The sequence below is a fragment of the Uranotaenia lowii genome, chromosome 1, assembly GCF_029784155.1.
Source record: "Uranotaenia lowii strain MFRU-FL chromosome 1, ASM2978415v1, whole genome shotgun sequence".
Lineage (NCBI taxonomy): Eukaryota > Metazoa > Arthropoda > Insecta > Diptera > Culicidae > Uranotaenia > Uranotaenia lowii.
In genome coordinates, this window is record NC_073691.1 from 67,216,997 (window position 1) to 67,238,672 (window position 21,676).

Below are 21,676 nucleotides of genomic sequence, written 5' to 3' on the forward strand. Positions count from 1 at the left end.
TGATTTGAATTCAGATTCTGAGTTCTGAACTCCAACCGCTCGTTGTTTTTTAAATTGAAAAAAAGATTATTTCTTGATTCATATATTCTAATAGTGGCTCCAGAGAGAAAAATGGAAGTTTCTCTGAAACTAGTATTTGCTAATCGAAATCATATGTTCAGATGTCAAAACGTGGGCAACATAGGTGTTGTGTCTGTTGTCGTTCCATATTGCAAGGACAGCTGAATGATGCGACGCTCAGCTGACAGCTGATATGCATGTGCATAATATTTTTGTCATGACATCGAAACATCTAAAATGTGAATGAAATTTGCGAGCTGGTACCTCAACCTCAACAAAGCGGGTTCTGTAACGTTACTCTATAGAATAATAACACTACTGATGTGTGCGTCACATTTCTAAGTATGTATGAAGCTAATAATCTTATCTTCAATGCAAAAGCAGAGAGCCCCAGTTCGAGCACAGGTACTCGGGGCGGGAAGAAAATCTAATGACGTATGCATGTAAAAGGTTTCCCTTTTTTTCGTTCGTTGTCAAGAATTGTGCGGAGAAGTGGGCCACATTTAGAGTGGGAGAGCTTTTCCATCTTCATCAAATGCTAATCTTTTTAGAAGCACAAACAGATTTCGTCTGTTTTAATGCACTCGTTTAGAGGAAAATAATTTTGAACTCGAACGTGGCGATTCATCATTATTTACCACATTTTATCCTGTTCTCGTTAAGTGTTTATAGCATTGCGTGAAAAATATTGAAACGGAATTTCTAATAATTCAACCCTTGAAGATAAATTTCCTGGAAATCTTTACAAATTAGCTTTTGAATAACAAATAACCACCCATTTTTAGCATTAAACAAGAGATGAACCAGCTGAAATCTAAAAATCTCTATAAAGAAATTTAAAAAAACCTTAATTGATGAAAAAAAGGAATAAATAACAGAAACTATCTTTCAATTGGAAATCCCAATTTGGTATTCGAAGAAAAAAAAAAGAAAAAAGAGTCGAAAATCGGTGTTACAATCGACATCTTTCTGACGAGCATTCAACAGAATGTCAACAAAAGCTCTCCTTCGAATTTTGAATCAACTAAACGAAGTACAAAACAGCAAATCTTCTTTTGACTTTTTTTTTTGCTCTGCTACCTACCCTTAAGTTGCAAGGCTCCTCCATTCATCCGTACTCAATCTGTTGATCTACCGTTGCCTCTAATCGAATAATGCCCAATTTTATTCTCCGATTCTAAACTGCTACTGCCGCTTCTGGGTCCTGTCGTTTACGGAAAATTCAATCTTTCTTTCCGCAGGAATTGGAATGGTGCTACGGTACAGTAGCCCGAAAGCGAAAGATGATTCCTTTGTTCGGGACCGAGTTTTTCTTCATTCTGTTTGCCTCCATTTATGGCTGCTTTTCCTTTTTTTTTTGCAAGATGCTGGAATTTTTGGTGACTGTCAGTTTCAAACGAAAAACAATGTTGCATTCGAAAATTCTTCGATTGATTGAAAGTTTTCTGAGGTTCTATCTCAAACGATTAAAACTATATTTTACTAACTTTATTGATTTTTTTTTAAATAAAGCTTAACAACATCCCGCATAAATGCGAATTGTAACCGAACAATTTCTGAAATAGTCTCACGACGATTCTGTGAGGCATAAATAAAAGTTAAGCAGACGATTATTGGAATTGTAAAATACATTGCTTGAATCGTGAAATCCAAATAGACTGTATTTTAAATATGTTGTTAGGTTATGTAACTGTTAAAAACTGTTAAAACATTTATATGGAAGAACCTCAATACAAACAGTTTACATAACGTCCCAAAACCGCTTATTGAAACATATTTAGAACATCGAACAGTAATCATAATTGTTATTCTTGAAGTACGCTTTTAACTGAACATTTATCAGTAATAGTCATGATACGATTCTACAAAATGTTCTTCCAACGATATACTGAAGGTTATGGGAACCGTACGTATGAATGGCGGACGCACCAAAAGGGAATATTTTTCGGAATTTTCGGATTTCACATAAATTCATTAAATTTTAATTTCACTATATATTTCATTTTTATATTTTAACTTACATTTTGTGAATTCGGGAAGTATAGTTTACAATTGTTGTCCTCCCTCTGATCCAGCTTGCGAAACTTCCAATGAATTAAGTGGGCAAATACATTGCCAAATGAGGTCCGAAATCTCACTACAGGGCCTGGGAAGTCCCCCCGGTCAGGGAACTCGAGCTGCATAAAAAAGCAGCATTCGCCGACACTAGAAAGAAATATAGAACAAAACAGTCAGAAACACACATGGAAATTGGAAATATGGAAAATTGGGATACTCCTATTAAGCAGCAAGTGAAAAAAAGAAATACAAATCCACTCACCTGGAACATTTACATCTTTAGTCCTGTTATTGGGCTGAACTGACTCCAGCTCTTGGTGCGTCGACTATCTAGTCCATTGCTGCAGCTAAATGGCTAAACTATAACAAATTTCTGGCGAAATTGATGTTAGTAGCAATTTCACTACCAGAATCATTTTTCAAATTTATTATTCTTATTTTTCTTCTTCTGCTGCAGTTGTCATCAGAGGTGCCAGGTGTCCTGATTTATCTGGATTTGTCCTGATTTTCGAGAGACGTCATGATTTTTCAAAAACTTTTGAGTTGTTCTGATTTTTGAAAATGGTCTCTCAAATGTCCTGATTTTCATTAAAAAAAAATTCAAATATAATCGAATTTGTGATTAAAATATTTCGAATGAATCTGTTGAGTTGATATGATGATGGTATTTTTCGAGATGAACTGCAGGCCAGAGAAGAAACTGCGTACTGCAGTTGCATAAATCAAGCCGTTTACAGCACCTGTACTGCGCTTTTGTTTATGTTATCTAAGCAGAACTGCTTATTATTTTTTTGAATCAAAAGGTGTCCTGAAAATCCTGATTTTTAGCTTCGCGTTGTCCTGATTTTTGACGAAACCACCTGGCACCCCTGGTTCTCAGTGTCAAAATTGTGAGGACGTTAGAAGTAATCGTTCGAGGTGATTTTAACGGTTAATAAAAAAAGTTTGTTAATAGTTCAAACCGTTAAGATGAACTATTCTACAGCATGACTTTTCACATAAACGTAAAGGATTAGTTTGAATCGTTTTATTTGAAAATGATTTATTCAATTTGGATAGTTTTACTCAATAGCTATGCTTATATAAACAGTCACAGTTGCAGGAGAGGTTCGATTATCGTTTTCATTGTTTGAGGTAGAGTTTTTTCGTATGCGGGCATCCATGATCATGAGAATTAAGCCAATGGGAATCATACAGTAGTTTCTCGATTTTATCACTATTCGATTTTATCAATACTCGCCAAATTCACGCTCGATTTTATCACGGTTATTGTTTCGATTTTATCACGCTTTTTAAGCAATCATTCAGAAACCATTTCCAGGTCCTTAATTTTCATTCAAAAGCATAGAGCGTCTTTAATTATGATATTTTTTATGGTTTATGTTATAGTATATAGGTATCCAATAATATGAAAATGCCATTGAACTGCTTATTTTATCTGTATAGTGTTTAAAATCGTCATTTGGATTTAAAAAAAACGCTTGTAATAATCGACACAAGTATTTTAACGTCACGCTGATGAGTGTTGTTACATGTGTTGGTTAGTCGCTTAAAAAAAATTTAACTTTTTTGGCTATGCGAATCATATATAAATATGGGTGAATTTAAGCGTTTTTGAAAAGAGATAAGTGTCTCTGATTTCTTTGTTGAACTTGTTTATTTTAAAGCGTGGCGTGCGTAATCCTTATTGGATAGCCTTTAGTATTGTCTGAATGGAAAATTTTGAAGACCAAAATGAAATTCTGCTTGCTTTGTCTGAAAATATAACTAAGATTTCTGTTTTTTTACATATAAAGACAAAAGCCCATAAAGCAAAACAGAGAAACACACTGTAAAAGTCTAAGTTGCGCAAATTTTAAAATATTTTTTGAATAAATATACTTTTTAGTTCATCAAAGGTGTTAAGATTGAAATATTGAAATATTGAAATTCGAAATTAGCAGAAATTTGTTGATGCTAATTTCTTTGAACTTTTTTTTAAAATCGAAATAAGAGATAACGACTGTTAAATTTCCATCAAAACAAAATAATTCACTTTGATTATATGTGACTATCAAATGGATATACAACATGGTTTTATTTCAAGAAAAAACCTAAAAATTTGCTTTAGAGAAGAATAATTTGAACTGAAAACGATTCTTTTTGTTTAGTAATCTTTGATAATCACGCCTTATGATCAAAATTTATTGATACAAAACGTTTCCACTACTGAAAACATAATAAATTATTGATTAAAGACAGTAAAAATACTTTTTTCTACTTCAATTTCTAGTTTCGCAAAATTCACGGTTTCGCCATATTCACGGTGAAATTTTTTTTTACCCTGATAAAATCGAAAAACTACTGTATTTGCTAAACTGGGAGCCATTTATTTTGGTCTGAAACATCGTTATTAATTTCCTGCGCCACTAGATTCTTGTGATTATAAAAGGCTTATAAAGGGTGATACGGTCAAAATTTGGTCAAGGAAAATCGCGTGTAAATCGGTGAAATCGTTTGTTTAAAAAATCACTTTCGTAATATTTTAACGGCCCCTAACAACATTTTGAAATGTCATGATAACATCGATAGCGACTTAAGTTTGAATGACACAAAGAAAAGATGTCCGATTTTATTCATATTTGAACAGTAATAAAGTTGATAAATACAATCAAAATAATAAATATAACGATACAGAAATCATTAATATGACCAACAAGCTTGTTTTTAGACCCTTGGAGTCAAAAGGTTATAAGTGTGTAATTGCTCATGTTGAGAAAACACGCTTAAGTGGTTGTGTTATTCCAATTTACATATATTATTCGAAAATTTGTGTTTTCTTTAGAATGCAAAAGCAGGAACGCGAATGTTATAAAATTATGTATTCCAACAGGTGGAGGTCGGATGAAGAAATATGGGTTGTGTGGCAGCGGCCTAAAGAATACTGCCACTGGGATACTGGTCCATGTCGTACGAGGCGACTTATCCAGTACTTCCCAGATACGTTTATCTCATATTTCTGTCTATTGGAAATCAATGAGGCTGTATCTGGGCGGGGGAGAAAATAAGTCAAGGTCAATTATTGCATGCAGAGTTCAGAAGTTTCTCAAGTTCAAAACATTGGAAGAAAATGTTTTGAATCTGATCAGTTTTAAATTCTTGCTAGTGTTTTTTAACCATTGTACGTATTTTCTCTCGAGAAGGGTATGCCAATAGTGCATATGTAGTACATGCATAGGCACAAGCTGTATTCTTCCATATTTTCTCGTTTTACCAATTTGGAATATGATTCTTCATTTAACTAATCTCTTTGCTCTCCTAGTAACTCCGTTCAATAAAATCAAGTGTTCAAATGTGAATCGCAAACGCATCGCTTATGGTCCCATTGCTTTTGGCTATCTGTTAATATTAACCGATTTGAAATCATAGAAGAATATGATCTAAGTAACATCAGTTATATCTGTTACGTCAAGCGCAAAATTAGTGTATTTTCCTTATAATGGACAAGTATTCAGTCCCTTCTATCTTTGGATTAGTAACAGAATTTTGTGGAGGTAAATGTCCGTTCATATAAAGATATTTAATTGTTAAAATTGCGTCATGGTTATTCAATCATTGAAGCCGTACAAATATCGTTTCCGTGGAAAAAAAATTTCAAAAAAATATTTTTTTTAGATTGCCAAAAGACTTCAATATTCCCTATTAAATCAAGTTTTTGACCAAAACTTGTATTCACCTAATATATGTCACTTCTCTTGTATTGACACATGTTCCCTTAGCTTTAGAATGGTTATAGTGTTAAGAAGAGTCAAAGCTCCTTCAATATCGTACTCTGATATTTCGTATCATACGTCAATCCTGGTTCTGGAATCCACTGATACAGCTTCGTGCAGTGTTAATATCGCTTGTTTCAAATATGGCGTCACAGAAGCTCATTGTAGTCGTCTAACCAGAGCGCTAACTGGTCAGTTAAATAAAAATATATAAAATCAAGACTTTGTGCTCTGAATCTCCTGTATGGTTAAGCTATGATTCAGAGGTACTATTGTACCTATATTTACCTTCCTTTTAGTGTGTACATGTCCCTCTTTTGCCCAACTTCATTTTTTTATATATGTCAGAATTTAACAAAGAAAGAAAGTTTAAAAAAAGTCCTTATTTCCAATATTATTATTCTAAAAAAGGCTTCATTGCTTAAAAATCCCAATGTGGATAGGCTAAATGCCAACTTTGCCATTATAAAATCGTTTATTTGCCCTCATTGTAGCATCCTGGTTAGAACATTTTCTGATCATTGTAAACTCAAATCTCCTGAATTTTGTAGTTGTGAATCAATAATGAGTGATTCTTTTTAGCTCATATATGCCTGTTTTTCGTTTGCTAGAAAGCTCGCCTATCCTGTTACAAGTGTATCTAATTCTAAGAATTTAAACTAAAATAACAATCTGTCATTTTTCACCCAATGTGGTTATAAGCTTCGATGCTTCAAAATCCCTACGTGGATCGGCTTTATGCAACAAATATTTATTTATTTTCTAATCCTTTTATGGTTTTCAGGTTTCTCATGTACATATATGATGAAATCTGTAAAAAAAACGGCTAGGCACAATTTTCCCGTTTGTTTGGATAACGTGCCGCTATCAAGCCTACCCCTTTTCTGATACCTGATACCTGATGCAAAAGCAGGAACGCGAATGTTATAAAATGATGTAGGGGAGATGAGGGCATAACGAGCACCCGAGGCATAATGAGAACTACGCTTTTCAACGAAAGTGCGTATTTTCTTAAATAAATTTTCATGAGGATTTGTTTCGTACTTCCTATAGTATTAATTTTTCACAAAAAAAGGAATCTCCTTATCATCTTTACAGAGATATTTAAAAAAAACTAGCTTGGTTCTCAAGTTACGAAAATATTATAATTTTTGAGCACCACGAAATAAGCTCTTATGATCTTAAAATAACCTTGATCTATAATGTACGCACTGCAACATGATGTACACATTGTTTCTCAATTTTTACCATCATAAAATTTTTGATTTTTCACTTTTATCAATTTTAAAACACGTTTTTACTTAAATTTGTTGACTAGGGGCATATAGAGCACCATATTATCGAGGCATAATGAGCATTTTCTGCCGTAGAATCTAGCAGCGAATTAAAATTGATTTATAGCGCCACACCTTGACTAGTTTTCATCCGACAATTTAGCCTATTGGTAAGGTGTCGGAGAGGTAATCAAAAGACTAGAGTTAGATTTCTGTTCGAGGTGATTTTTTTCCATTCACAATTCATGATCGATTTTTTTATTGTTACATTATACGGCTAGTAGCATCATCCTCCGAACAAAGCACTTAATGTGTGAGCGTGCGTGAATTGTTTGTATTCTACAAACAGACCTAGATTATTTTGTTATTGCTTTGTTTGATGAATCTACGACTCACCTGACTTCATCGAATTGAATTCGCTGCTAGATTCCCCGGCAAAAACGCACATCTTGCTCTGATTAATGGTGCTCATACTGCCTCAGGGGGGGTTCTCATTATGCCTCCACAGTGGCTGGTTTTCAGCTTTTGGCAAAATTTTTTAAAATGCATTTTTTAACGTTTTCATCTAGTTTTTCACGTTTCAGCCCGTTAGGGAATAGGCTTTTCAAGTGTCTGAACACGAAACAATAATGTAACCTCCATATTATAGCTATTTTCTATGGTTAAATAACCGTTTTCCTTAAGGTGGCCATTATGCCCCCATCTCCCCTATTCCAACAGGTGGAGGTTGGATGAAGAAATATGTTTTTAATAAAAGATCTAGTATTCGGTTCCACGTTCAAGATACTAATGAACGAGAATTTGTTTCCTTATTTGAAATAGAGTATTCAAGTTCCCATTTTAAGTTTGCTCTCGCTTTTTTGATCGATGCAAGCTTAGTTCGGCTTACTAATTTTAAGGTTAAACACAACAGTAAATGAAATTCTGAAAATTTAAAAAAATCACCGACTAAAGTTTGAAATATGAAAAATTTATTGGCATTTTAAACTTTAAATCGACCATTTTTCTCTTATAACTCTTTGGCTCTGAGGGCCTCAATTGAGCTATCTTCAAAGCATTTTTCCTAATACGCCACAAGAAGATGATGACATTTATCGAGAAATCAAAAACTTCAGCTCAATCAACTATGTTGTCTAATATCCGTATAGCTTCATTCGAAATAAGCAAAAGGAATACTCCTCCAGTTGTCAGTTTTGATTTTTTGTATTGAAGGTTGCTTAGAACAAAACATTTTTAATACCTTGTTTTTATTTTAGAAGGTCATTGGAATTTTATTTCATTCTTCTTGATAACACCGGTCCAAACAGAGTGTTTTAAGAAACATAGCAACAAAATTTGATGATATTTCGATGAAAAAGAGACTTATCGTATGTTACCAACTCGGTAACATTGTTTTTGTTTTTTTTTATAATTTAAATTGATGGATCGGAGTTAGGTTTTAAATTATTGTAAATAGTTAGAATAGATCAACGGTGTATTCAGCACGCTTTTGGAAAGAACGCAAGTGTGCAGCGCCGTGGTTTCTTGGTGAGGAAAGACAGTCCACCAGCTCTCTTGGTTTCCGGCATATACGGATGCATCCAGCAAGCGCTCCGCAAAAAGTGAGTTCGACAACGAGTTTCCACGGTCCGAACAAACTTCAACGATAAGCCGTGCGCGAGGTAACGAATAGTGTGTGGTGAAACGAAACCGTAGTCCGAGGTGTGCCAGCCTATTCGCGCAATAACCCCAAAACCAAGAAGCAGTTTAGTTGGTTGGACTTGCCATCTTTTGTGTGCTAGCCGCCAGCCCAATCGAGCCGCGATCAGCCTTGTGTGCGCGTGATCGATCAGCTAAACCGAACCTCATCGAAACCTGTGGCATGTGCATAGCCATTAGCGCGTGGTTGGTTTGCCGAGTCGAAGAAGAAAGAGACAGAACCGCATCATCCAGCCGGTAGTGCGTGATACCGCGTACCAGGCGTCGCCCGGCCCGTGCCGACTCAGACGATCGGCCGAGTGGGTCGACTGTCCCGTTGCCTTCCCGATCTCCGTGTGCGTTACATCCCATCAAGAATTTGCCGAATACATCGATTTTACCAAAGGAATTTATCTTTTACTAGGAATCCACCCATCCGGAAGCTCCCCCAGCCTAACATACGCCCTGAGACCCAGGAACAAAAGAGGCCTTGAGCGCCCAAACCCATTAGTCCCCGTGGCTTTAGACCAGGGACTGGGTGTTGATGGGCAGCCCCTTCTGGGCTGATCCCGTTCCTGGGGAAAAACCAAAGTTTCACGTATTGATTTTCAACTAAAAGCACAAAAAACACCCTACACTGCTTTAAATGACGCAGTAGTGATGTTTTCTATTAATTTGAACAGAATTATTGAAAAAGAATGCTTTTTCAAAACTAACCGATTTTGTCACTGTTCCCAATTTGTCACTCTAAAATGCATCACGGGGGTGACAACATCGGGGATTCACTGTATATGTATCCATTCGAAAACCACGCGAATTTATAATTGTTTTTTTTTTTATTTTCTTGGTGCACTCAGAAAACGTTGATTTGCGTTAGTCAACCGAAGATTTAAAAACACTCGTTGATCGATACCTAAGCCTAGGTCTAAACAGTTTATTGTCTTTCCTCGGGCGGCTCTCATTATCTTCTCCTTAAATGCGTCACTGGTAAAACGGACCAAAATAGGCGCAATGCCTTTTGCGTTCGAAGATAGTCGAGTAATTCCCAAAATATGCTCAGCATCCCAGTCGATGTCCAAGTAGGCTACTTGAAGTAGCTCATTATTCCGTGAATGATTTGCCCCAAATCCTCGTCAGCCAAGCGTATCACATTGCATATCAATAAGTGACTATTCAAAGATGACTGTTTCAACATATTCATCTCAAAGTTAAGCTCCTCGGTATTTCGGCGCAGTTCGGCATTTGTCGGCATTCGTTTGGGTTATGACAAATTTGCCACATTTCGGCACAAAAACAATATATTTGACATTTTAACACTCCACCGCAGTTTTCACGTAATGGCACGTTTTCAGATCCAACCAAAATAGAGAATCAACTTTTTTAGATCTATTGAGTGCTATGCAGGGAAAACAGTCGCATTGGGAGTAGAGTGTCCATGTCCCGGCCATACACAGTAAACGAAAATTACCGAGTTCGGTAATTTTCTTACCGAAATCCTAACATGTGTAAATCGTTAAACTGTTCGGTAATTTTTTCGGTAAAAAATAAACGAACATCGGTAAATGAAGAATCGATTTCCCGATGATCGTTTATTTTTTACCGAAAAAATTATCGAACAGTTTAACGATTTACACATGTTAGGATTTCGGTAAAAAAATTACCGAACTCGGTAATTTTCGTTTACTGTGTATTTGATTGCTTCTTGCTGCAAAATGGATAAAATTGAGAAAGATTTTTCACTATCGATAGAAGCTGATTTGCTAGACTTCATGCTATCATCAAATCTGGTAAATTTTCAGATAGCAGAAAGATCTAAATAATATATGTTGCTAAATAGAGAATTCCATTTTTGTTGTTGTGTTGCTTTATGGAAATGGTTTGGTATCACATATTAGTTGTTTTTCATTTTTAGCGCACGGTTTTCGTAAAAACTCTTTTTTAATTATATTATATTTTGTTGATGTCCATGTTTTAATAATCTAAAAAAACAATAAGCCTTTACCATAAACCAAGGTAGAACAATAATTTTCCTTGCTGATTATGACATATTTTTCAATTTACGTAGTGTAATTTTTCGAAAATATAGCTCGATTTATTGTGACAGGGAGCTCCCAGGATTTTTCAATCGTTTCCCGGGATTCGGGAACTCCTGAAATTGTTTGTTTCCCTGGAACTCTCGTGATGAACACTCTAATTTGGAGGCAGTCTTCTTATTATATTTATCCATTCTTCGTGTCAATTGTTATGAAATACTGACTTATTTGCAGCTTCCACAGATCGTCAGCATCCTCATCCAATTGTTCTATTTTTTTTTTCTTGTTAATCTCCGAAATGCTTGACAATGAAAAGTTTCTGGCTGGAAACCTGCTAGGAGTTCACTTAAGAGCTCGTTTTGCTGTCCATTACGAAAATTAACAAGTGTTCCCCCGCTATCGGTGCCAATATTTTGCGCACGAATTGACCACCGTATTTTGATTTTACCGGAGGCAGCTGTTTTAACATGTAGAAATGAAGTTTGCCTGTTTATTTGTCAGAAAAAAAATATCTTTTTTACCACTTTGCTTATAAAAATATTCGAATTTCGCTTGATAAAACTTGTCACATTCCTCAACTTCATGGAATCAATCATCTTCACATTTTTTTTTATACTGTAAGCTCCTCTAGGACTTCTTAAACGATTAACCACATAAATGTTGGTCAAATATTTCATATACAGTTGGTTTTGGGTGTCGCACTGAAATTCTCCTGGATTTTTCGCTATCCTGCCCAAAAAATTTGTCGGATCGCTTATTTAACTAGCTAAAAAATTTACTTCCATAAATAAACAAGCACCCAAAAATGGTATCGGTTGGAAACCTAAGGTTCATAATAAAAATATGCTCATATCGTCTTAATTTTGTCTTGCTCTTCCACATGGAAAAGGAATTTTTCATGAATTATCAATAAGTCTCTCAAATACAACCAATTTGAAAATCATAGCTTGTGGGGAATCATGGGCCACATAAGGTGGGGTATTTTAGTCCACCTATATTTTGGTGTTTTTATACATGTTTATAACTTAAACTACATTTATCTTATCTGTTATGTTTCCTGATGTAAGATGAAGAGTTATGAAAAATATTCTGTCAAGTTAAATGCGATAGAGATAAACAAAAATGTTATATAAGAAATTTTGCCAAAACATTCGCGAACCAGTTTTTTTTAACTATTCGATTATAAACAACATTCACATTTTTTTTACTTGCTTTATAATAATAACTAAATGAATTATAAAATGTTGTTTAGGATCAACTCATCAACTTTGCATGTTGTTTGGTCAATTTGGTCTTGGTGGCCCACGATTCCCCATATTATTAAAAAAAATTACAACAGTCAGAACTCGGGGAAAATAATTTATTTAAAAAAAATTTAAAAAAATGGCAAATGATACTATAGAAATGCATAAAACCATATCATCAATCTTTTTTTTATCTTTTATAATGAAGAAGTTATGGAACAAAGTAAAAAGTGGCCCATGAAAAATAAAATTAAATAGTGTAAACTGTGAAAAAGTGCTGTAATCTAGTAAAATCCGAAGATAAAAGGTCCGCTGACTATTTCACAGTCTGTTAGTATCAGACAAGGAGAATTCTATAAGTTTGTCTACTACCCAAGAGTCTTTGCATACTATAAGGCGCAATTTTCTAGTATATAAATACAGTATTTTTAGTCCTTCTTAACAGATAATTACTGAATAAACATAACGGAATTTAGTAATTAGTAATTTCATGATAACCAATAATCACGATCCAAGTATATCTTTTTGGACTCTAAGGATCAATTATACCCGAAAAATTAGGGGAGAATGTGGATACTTGATCCCTGGGAATACTTGATTCCTTAGCTATATCTCGAAACCGGAATGTCTTACAAAGATCAAATGTTCTAGAAAAATGTGCAAAAATGAGCAAAATAACAAAACTTGTAGTTTAAAAAATTTTAACAAAATAATTGTTTAAGTATTTGAACTTTGTTTGAAAAATTTCACAAAATGTAACTTGAAGATCTTTTTTCATCACTTTAAAATGTTCCTTACATCGGGAAATTATGAAAAAAATATTTGTTCCAATGTATCAATCGTTCGAGTGTAAAATGAATTTCATAATGCCATATTTTTAAAGCAATGGAAAACTCTCAACCTTTTTCAGAAAAATTTTTCTTAAATGTTGATTATGGGTACATTATGGGATCCCCTAGACTTGGGTACAATTGATCCCCCTTCCAAACGGCATATTCTTCTTCTGAATTGATCGTTATGATTGCTGATTACGAGATTACTTATATTTATCCAAAAACTAATATTTATCAAACAATTGTCTGAAGAAAAAAGCAAAAATAATTAATTTTCTCTTAATTATAAAAAAGAGCGCCTTTAAGTATGCAATGTTATTAGCGTTAAGACAAAGTCATAGAATTTTCTTCATATGTCTGCTATAAATTGTGAAATGAGAACAAACATGACCAAAATACTCAATTAACATTCTATCTTGGGGTTTTGTTTGATTTTTATAAAAGAATTAGGGCTTCCTGAATAAAAGATCAAATCTCCTTTAATAGGGGATCAAGTCTCCCCTAACTTCAGAAAAATCGCATTTTTTTTTACTCCCACGAAAATGCTTCTAGTTCGTCAACGGGTTTAAGTATCGTTCTTATTTTTGGAGCATAGAAACTTGAAAATACAAGCAGTCAGAAAATGTCAAAGACGGCGAGTTGCTAAATTTTCCAAAAAGCTATGGTGAAAATAAGAAAAGAGGATCAAGTATCCCCACTCTCCCCTATTCTTAAAAAAAATTGAGAGTTAACTATTGCTTTGAAAATATTGGATTATGAAGTTCATATTATACTCTAACGATTGAAATTTTGGAATAAATATTTTTTATTATAATTTTGTCATGTGAGTAAAATTTTAAAGTGATAAAAAATGATCTGCAAATCACATTTTGATAAATTTTTCAAACAAAGTTCAATAACTTGAAAACTAAAATTTTTAAAATTTGTTGAGGTAACAGCATTGTTGTTTTGTTACATTTAGCTTATTTTTCTGTAACATTTGCTATTTGTAAGGCATTCCTGTTCCGAAATACACCGAATGAATCAAATATTCCCAGGGATCCTCATTCTCTCCTACTAAAATGCATTTTTTTTGGTTTAAATCACTCTGAAACAGTCGACTTGTTTAACCAGTTCAAATGCCGCAGTTTTATTTTTTAAGTCTATTAAGCTAAAACCTAGAAAATAAGTGACTCACTACAAAACACTTAATTCATATAATCGAAAAAAAATTAACTGAATAGAATGTCATCACTAAGTTCATAAACCGAACACTGGGCCACCAACCAAACAGTTGTACGATAGTAGATATAATAACGCCATGTAAGAGCGTTGATTGAACACTCTTAACGTATCGAGACAGTCGAAGATTTTGTTTTCAAAAAAAAAATACAAATAAATCTGTTTCAAACTGGTACTTCACAGGTAAGCCGTTGCTCGATTTTACGGTAACAAATCGTCAAAATTAATTGTCAGCTTTCTTATTCCATTGAAACATTCTACTATTTTCTTCTTCACTTATGTACTCTTTCTTCAATCCTTGTTAAACCAAGTTAAACCCGTCTTCCCCCATCCGAAGTGTTTTTTTTCGTTGCTTCCTGTCGTAACGCGAGGGACGAAAATAGGCGTGGAATCTTCATTTTCCGCTGACATAGACGACAGCAATGTGCCCCGACTACATTCGAGGATTCGAGTTATTAGGACCGGAAAAAGCCATTGGAAGATTTATGCTTGTTACGCGCTCGTGATTTTTGGACTGACTGCTTTTGCCCCATGCAAATCGGAAAGCTGGTCGCTATCTAAAGTTTCATTCTTTCATTTCTTTTCTGTTCCGCTAACTAACAAGTATGGGGGTTAGGGTTTTTTCAGAATATTTTATTATTTCGATTTTTTGTGTTCAATAACTTTTACTCATCCACAGAGCCGTGTTCTATTTGGTTCTCATAATTTAAAAAGCTTTGCTTTTTTCGCTTCGTTACTCGATTGTGTCTATATATTCTAGAGTGATGTGTATTGAATTTCTTTTGTTGTAGACTATATTCTCTCTTGTTATACGATAGTATTTTGAAATTGGAGTGATAAAATTTGTTCGAAAGTTTTCTTTCTTCGTCGGTGAAGATATCGTACAGTTTATATGTCATTGTTTTGCTCTTATTGTTTTCATTGACTGTCTTTTTAACCTAGATCGAAGCTTTTGTTGTGCTGCACTTTGTGTGGCTAATAGCTTGTATTTCTAAATTAAAAAATTTGCTACCATCGGGATGTCACATATAAAGAATTTTTATTCCTTTATAGTTTTTAACAAAAATAAAACATCTTAGGATAACATTTCTTTAAGAATAGATAACACGAGTAACATTTTTGATTGTAACTGGAACTGATTGTCACATAGAAACACAAATAAATTATCGTCCTCAATGTCAATAGTGAGTTCAGGATACCGTTTGTATTTTCATTAGAAACAAAATATCTTGTGCAGTGTTTCAATGCGCATTGTTTTACTCTAGCAATTTGCTTTGTGTTTAGTATTTTATGTGTTATTTTTCGATTTTAGCAGCGAACTAATAGAATTTACGCAGAACGTATTTTTTCCGCAAGCCGTTTATCAAAACTACTTAATGTTCCTCGGTTATTTTGTGTCCTTCCTAAGGAAGGTCTGGCCCACGAAATGCGACATAATCTCGTTTTATGTTTTCCTCCCGTTCATTATCTCTTAGTCAGCAGCATGCATGCTACCCTCTGTTGCTAAAAAACATAGCCATAATTCAACACTTTGTGTTTGCCTGTGTTCATACTGTTCAAAACCTAATAAAATTCGCACTCATTAGCATATCGTTTGCGGTCAAGTAATTTATGAAGTCGAAGTGTCACATTTATCTACAAGCGCACTCAGGATAGCTACTGCTTAATATCCTACGGATGGAATTGACATCTATAGGAAACTGATTGTTGAACAACGGAATAGGTATTGGAACTAAAATGAACTGATCTGCTTTTAACAGTTGTACCGAGACTTGCAACCATCTAGATCGGGACGAGATTAGATGTCAAGCTCGAAAAACAGATCAATTATCTGTAGTTAGGTGGTAGGTGTTTCCGGTGTGGACGAAAGGTTGTTATCCGACGTTGAGAGTGGCCTGCACAGACCTATCCGGGCCGTTCCTAACGGAATTCCTTTCAGTATACTCACCGCCTGGTCCAACGTTGCCCCTTGCAAGCTATGTTCGTTTACCGAAACCAACCGATCACCAGGAAATATGAAGTTTGTTGCCTCAGCTGATCCCCCGGGAATCAATCCTCGGACCACGATCACAGTTCCTTCCGTGTCCAACGGATCCTGGTAGTCTAGAATAGAAAATCCGAATCCTCGCTCGGTCTTTTCGATGTTGCAGTACATTACTTCGTTGGTCCACAGTGCTAATCCGGATATCTGTTCAACAGACTTCGATCGCTGTTGATCAGTGAGAGTTGCTGTACTTGAAGTGTACAAGGAACTCTCTGACTGAGCCTTCGTCAGGATACCTTGAAGGCTCTGTAGGCCTCCGGCTAAGATGCTTCGCGCTTCGAAGGCCTCGGCGTTTTGCGAAGTATTGATCACAGTCGGTGCAGAAGTACCACGTGCACAGATAACTCGCACTTTTGATGGCAGCTCCTTGAGAATTTTTACTACTTCGATATGTTTCAAACCCTGAAGACGATGTTCATTGACTTGTAACAGTTCATCCCCCGGTTTCAAAGTCCCATCACGACCCACTGGCCCATCTTCCAAAATCGATCTGATATAATGATGGGGACGCACTTCTACTCCACCCTCTACCTCAACCGTACCTTCCAAACTTATCCCTAATCCAGATAATTTGTGAATATCCGCATATATCACTAGATTATTAGGAATGTCTCTTTGCCACATCGACACAATGGGATCTATTTCCACAATTGGTGTCACCAGCTGAGAAGCACTACGCAAATCATCACTAAAGCAATCTATCATTAGGTCCATATTCTCCCTCATAGGTGTGGCAGCAGTCGAAGCTGCCATTGCCGCTATTATTGCTCCATTTTCATACAACCCATTCTCACTACAATCGCCGTTTTCCAACATATAGATGTTGGAGTCGTAAGTCGTAGCCGATTCCATCTCTGGATCAATACCGCACTCACCACACTCGGTTACAATCGAGTCTGCATCTGATTTGGCTGGGCAAATAGACAACGTCGTCACCGATGGTGACTGCACTATTGAGCACCTTTGCTGACACTGGGAAACGTGCGAATTGCTCGCATTCTGTCCATTAGACGAAGCAGTATCGATCAAGGCCACCTGCAGGTGTTCGAACTTTCGACCTCTCAAGAACCGTTCCAACTTCAAGTTAACCGCTATATCTGTGTTCCGCAAAATCTCGACCGCCTGATGATTGGTAACTCCGCTCAATGATTTTCCATCCACAGCGACTATACGATCATTGATCTGAATTTCACCACTCATGTCCGCAGCACTGCCTTCGATGATACTTTTCACAAAGATCCCCGACAGGTCTTCTTCCTCACACACATATCCGGCAACCGTTATTCCTAAGCCATAAACGTTTTTCCTCAGCTCTACCTCATACGACTCCGTTTCGGGTGTCTCCGGGGAGTCAACGAACGGTTGCTGAAGATCCGGAGAAGTCAGCTGAGGTGGGAGCTGCGTTTGATGCTGCTGGCTCAAGTCCAGCAACGGTTGGCTAAGCACTTGTGGAATTGATATCGATGAAGGCGAGATCAGCGCTAAACTATTATTATCGATATTTATTGTATTATTGACGGCAACCACTTCGATGTGAGTAGGACAAAGTTCTTCCGATTCTTCCATCGGTGACTGCAAGAAAGCTCCGGAAGTGTAGCCAGCCGTCTGTAGCAATGTTCGATCCAGTTCCTCCGGATCTGTTAACATTTTGGTCGGTATGATTGGGGCATGGCTGGCCAGCGCCTGATAGTCCGGGGAGGTTGGCTCCACCGGTCTAGCCACTATCAATCGCACTTGCTGCCCGGTTTGCCGCAGCACGGTAGCTACCTGTTCGGAGCTAAATCCTCGTAGGTTGACATCTCCGATCTGTAGCACGTGGTCCCCACTCTGCAATCGGCCGTCTCGCTCTGCGACAGATCCGGGTATGAGTGCCTTGATGACAACTCCGGTACTACGTCCACCCACTAACATGAAGCCGAGACCGTTGCCATCGTTTACCAGATCGATTATCTCCACCTGGGACCATTCGCTGCTTAAAACCATGGTTCTAGCGAAATGGGTGCCAGGCACGCACAAAATTGCATCACTGAATGCGTGGGTCGCTTATGTTGACTACTTTAGTTTTAGGGTTTATCCAATGATGTTTCATCTGTGGAAGATACAAAAAACATGTATGAGAACTTGAAACTTAAACAATTATTCTTCAATCGATTCCATAATTGATTAATTGATGTGGAAAAAAGGTTGGACTGGACAAGAGAAAAAATATTAAAAACCGAGTTTCCAATCGTTGTAAAAGAACTGCTATATTTGAACTCAAAGATATTTTCAAGTTACCACATACATTTTATCACGGAACGAACCACTTTCAGTTGTTTGTAGGTAAGGTCTAGCAATTGAACTGCTACATAACTTCAACAGTGATTATCACGAAGCATACAAAACTAAACTCGATGACCGACCACTTGATTACATCATGACTTATTTGTAAGTAGATGAGTTTGTTACTTTTGTATTCAAGTGTTATCCGAAAAATAGGCCGAAATTCTAACGTAACACTATGATTGCCTTGCTCTCAGCTTGAAGAAACCGTAGAAAGACAATGTTCGTGAGTTGACCGAAACACGACATGAAAACTCAATATCAACATTTAATACCCAGTACCGAGAAGGAAATCGAGCCCATACCTTCACTCGACCTGCGATTACCGTCTCATGACCCTAGCCGCTCGATCACCGAGGCGATGCGTATTATCAGGTATCAGATATCAGAATGGGGGTGTGCTTAATAGCGGCTCGTTATCCAAACATACAAAAATTGTGCCTAGCCTTTTCTATCCAAGATTTTATCATTTACCTATAAACCTATAAAAGGAAGAAATAAATTCAATCTATTAAAGATGGCATAAAGCCTATCCACTTAGGGATTTTTAGCATTAAAGATCTTTTCCACATTCAGTAAGGAATGATAGTATGTCTTTCTTTTGTCACATCTGATTCACAACTACCACATAGGGGAAAAGCGGGCTATATGCGCCTATTAAACAGAATTATTCTGATTTAATCAAACATTACACCGAATTTGTATACAAAAACTATATACACAAGAGCAGACATCTGTTTTCTATACATTGGAGTAAATTTTATGTTGAAATCTCATTCGGTATTTGAGAAATTGTAAGCGTTGCTAGTCAATCGAAGGAGGCCGCGGTGATCTTGTTGTAGTTAAATTAAATAAATGTTGCAGTGTTGTTTGTGGGGGTTAAGGGGTTCTCCTTGGTGGAGCAGTTCACCAAGCCACGCTAACCAGGCGAACGACCGAGCGAAAGATGGTCGTTCAATAACCCACCACCAGAGCGCAGTGCAGAGATGTGAGTCGTTGTCTTCGAGCGAAGAGGCGAAGCGTGCGATAGGGCGAGGCGAAAACGAGCACGGGACGGGGGCAATGAACGGCAATGGGGTCAGAGCAGGTCGTAAAATAAATGACCATTTTACTCAGCCATTAGTTCGCGAACGCATCATAGCGATCCCAAAATTTCAACGATCGTTTGCCAAAGTTTGGTGCTTTGTTCCATCCATCTAAACGGAACAGGAATCATCGCCATTGAAGGATTCCATAGAAAGGAAAATCCAGTCTTAAGCTGGAATAGATTGGAACTCCAGGTAACCCTACGCCATTTTGCCCCTGCCCAAATTGTATCCCTAATATGCTCCTGAATTTTACCAGGACCCCGCTGTTTCGGATTGATTTTGAATCAACCGAGCCCTGAGAGCGCCACAGCGCTCTACCACCTCAACCGACCGCCGTCGGTGTTACTCAATTCCGTACCTGGTTCAGCACCCAAGGTGGGGCCAGGTACGACGTCGCCACGCGCTCCGTTCTTCGTCAAAGGACCTAGTGCGCCACTGATAACATCGACCGACCGCCGCCGGTGCTACTTACCCTCGTACCTGATTCAGCACCCAAGGTGGGGTCAGGTACTCAGCATCCACGCCGCTTGCTTACCGTCAAAGGACCATCAGTGCCCGGTTCAGCACCCAAGGTGGGACCGGGTACAACAACACGACCCGCTAGAGCCAGCCAGCTTCCAAGCCGACCTCACCGAACCCGAGCTCGACGCCAAGGGAGAAACGGAAAACTTGTCAGTGGAAATAAGGTCAGATAATTAGTTTAAGAAAGTGGTGGGTGAACAAAAAACTGCAGATCATTAAACGGTACCGAATTTTATCCGAGGAGTTTTCTTTAGCTCTCCCGAATTTCCCTGCAACTTAGTTAGTGTAAACTTTCCGACCCTGGGATTAAAAGGGGTTCACCGCAAATCTGCCGATTGGCTAACAGCCAGTCTTACACTTTGGCGCCCAACTAAAACTGCCTTACCGTTACTAGTTGTAGGGGTTCCACCGGTATCCGTTGCAGAATTCTCTGGGAAAACATCCAGGTTTCCTTTAAATAATTTTTGCAGTAATTGGTTGAATTACAAAACTTTCAACCGCTTTTGAAATTTATTTCATATTTAACAGAGGGGTTCTGAAGTTCAAATGAACGGGGAAAACACGATTGTTTAAAAATTTAATCGGAGTGAAGTTGAATTTAGAATTTATCTTTAAATTGGAGCGATTTTTAACTGTATGTTGTGATGATTTGGTGTGATGAACTGTGATATTGAAAAGTAAAACAACAAAATCAAAAATTTCTTTATTTTAACCTAATTAGTTTTGTACAATTACATTTTAAAGTGGCCTGTTATGTGAATGTACCTACTGTAATCTAACATTTTAATCTATTTTTTTTAATTATTATTTTTTAATCATATGTGTTTAATTTATTCCCTTGGTGTTAATTTGATTCATGATTTTATCTCATTGACATTGCATTCATTATTTTGGTAGTTCTATATAACTTTTCTTTTGCTGTTCTTGTGGATTTTCATCTATCGTTTAGCTCTGAAATTCTCTGCGCGAAAATGGAATCACAACTAAAAGAACAGTATTTAACGATTAACCCAGCTCATCTTTCCGATCAAGAACTTGATCATGAGTTGCGTATCCGCCACACAGACGTGTCTGATTTGAGGCGCAGCAGCCAGGAACGCGCTCTACGAGAGCTGTTAAAAACTGAAAGAGAAAAAGAAACAAATGATTATGAAATACTATGGGAAAAGGCAGAAGACGAAATTAATGAATGTGGAGTCAAGTTAGATGAGATTAGGAATGCATTGAAGGGCAAAAAAGCAAAAAAAGTTCCAGACCGTTTATACAAAACCAAACTCTTACATGTATATTTCAGGATGCAACGATTAAAGTTACATGCTAAGAACGAAGATGACGTTAACAGCATTGCTATCATTGCTGTTGAGTGCACCAAACTTCTGAGCATGTTCTTTTCAATCGTTTCTCCACTACAAGAAATTAGGCAGGCTGAATTGAGCGCAATAAACGAAAGTATGCAATCTGCCATGAATATCGAACAGAATGTGGATGAACAAGGTGTACACGAAAATGAACAAGCTATGAATGAGCAAGACGGTTACGTTGACCAGA

At 36.8% G+C, this 21,676-nt stretch overlaps 1 protein-coding gene across 1 annotated transcript in view; it reads right to left on the bottom strand.

Moving 5' to 3' along the window:
- Positions 1 to 14,774: 14,774 nt before the first annotated feature.
- LOC129753534 (patj homolog) overlaps positions 14,775 to 21,676 on the bottom strand; it is a 40,776-nt gene continuing 33,874 nt past the window's right edge. Inside the window, exon 2 of the mRNA XM_055749360.1 lies at positions 14,775 to 18,285. Within this exon, the coding sequence (XP_055605335.1) occupies positions 15,990 to 18,179 (2,190 nt within the window). The 5' untranslated portion in view covers positions 18,180 to 18,285 and the 3' untranslated portion in view covers positions 14,775 to 15,989. The remainder of the gene's footprint in view (positions 18,286 to 21,676) is intronic.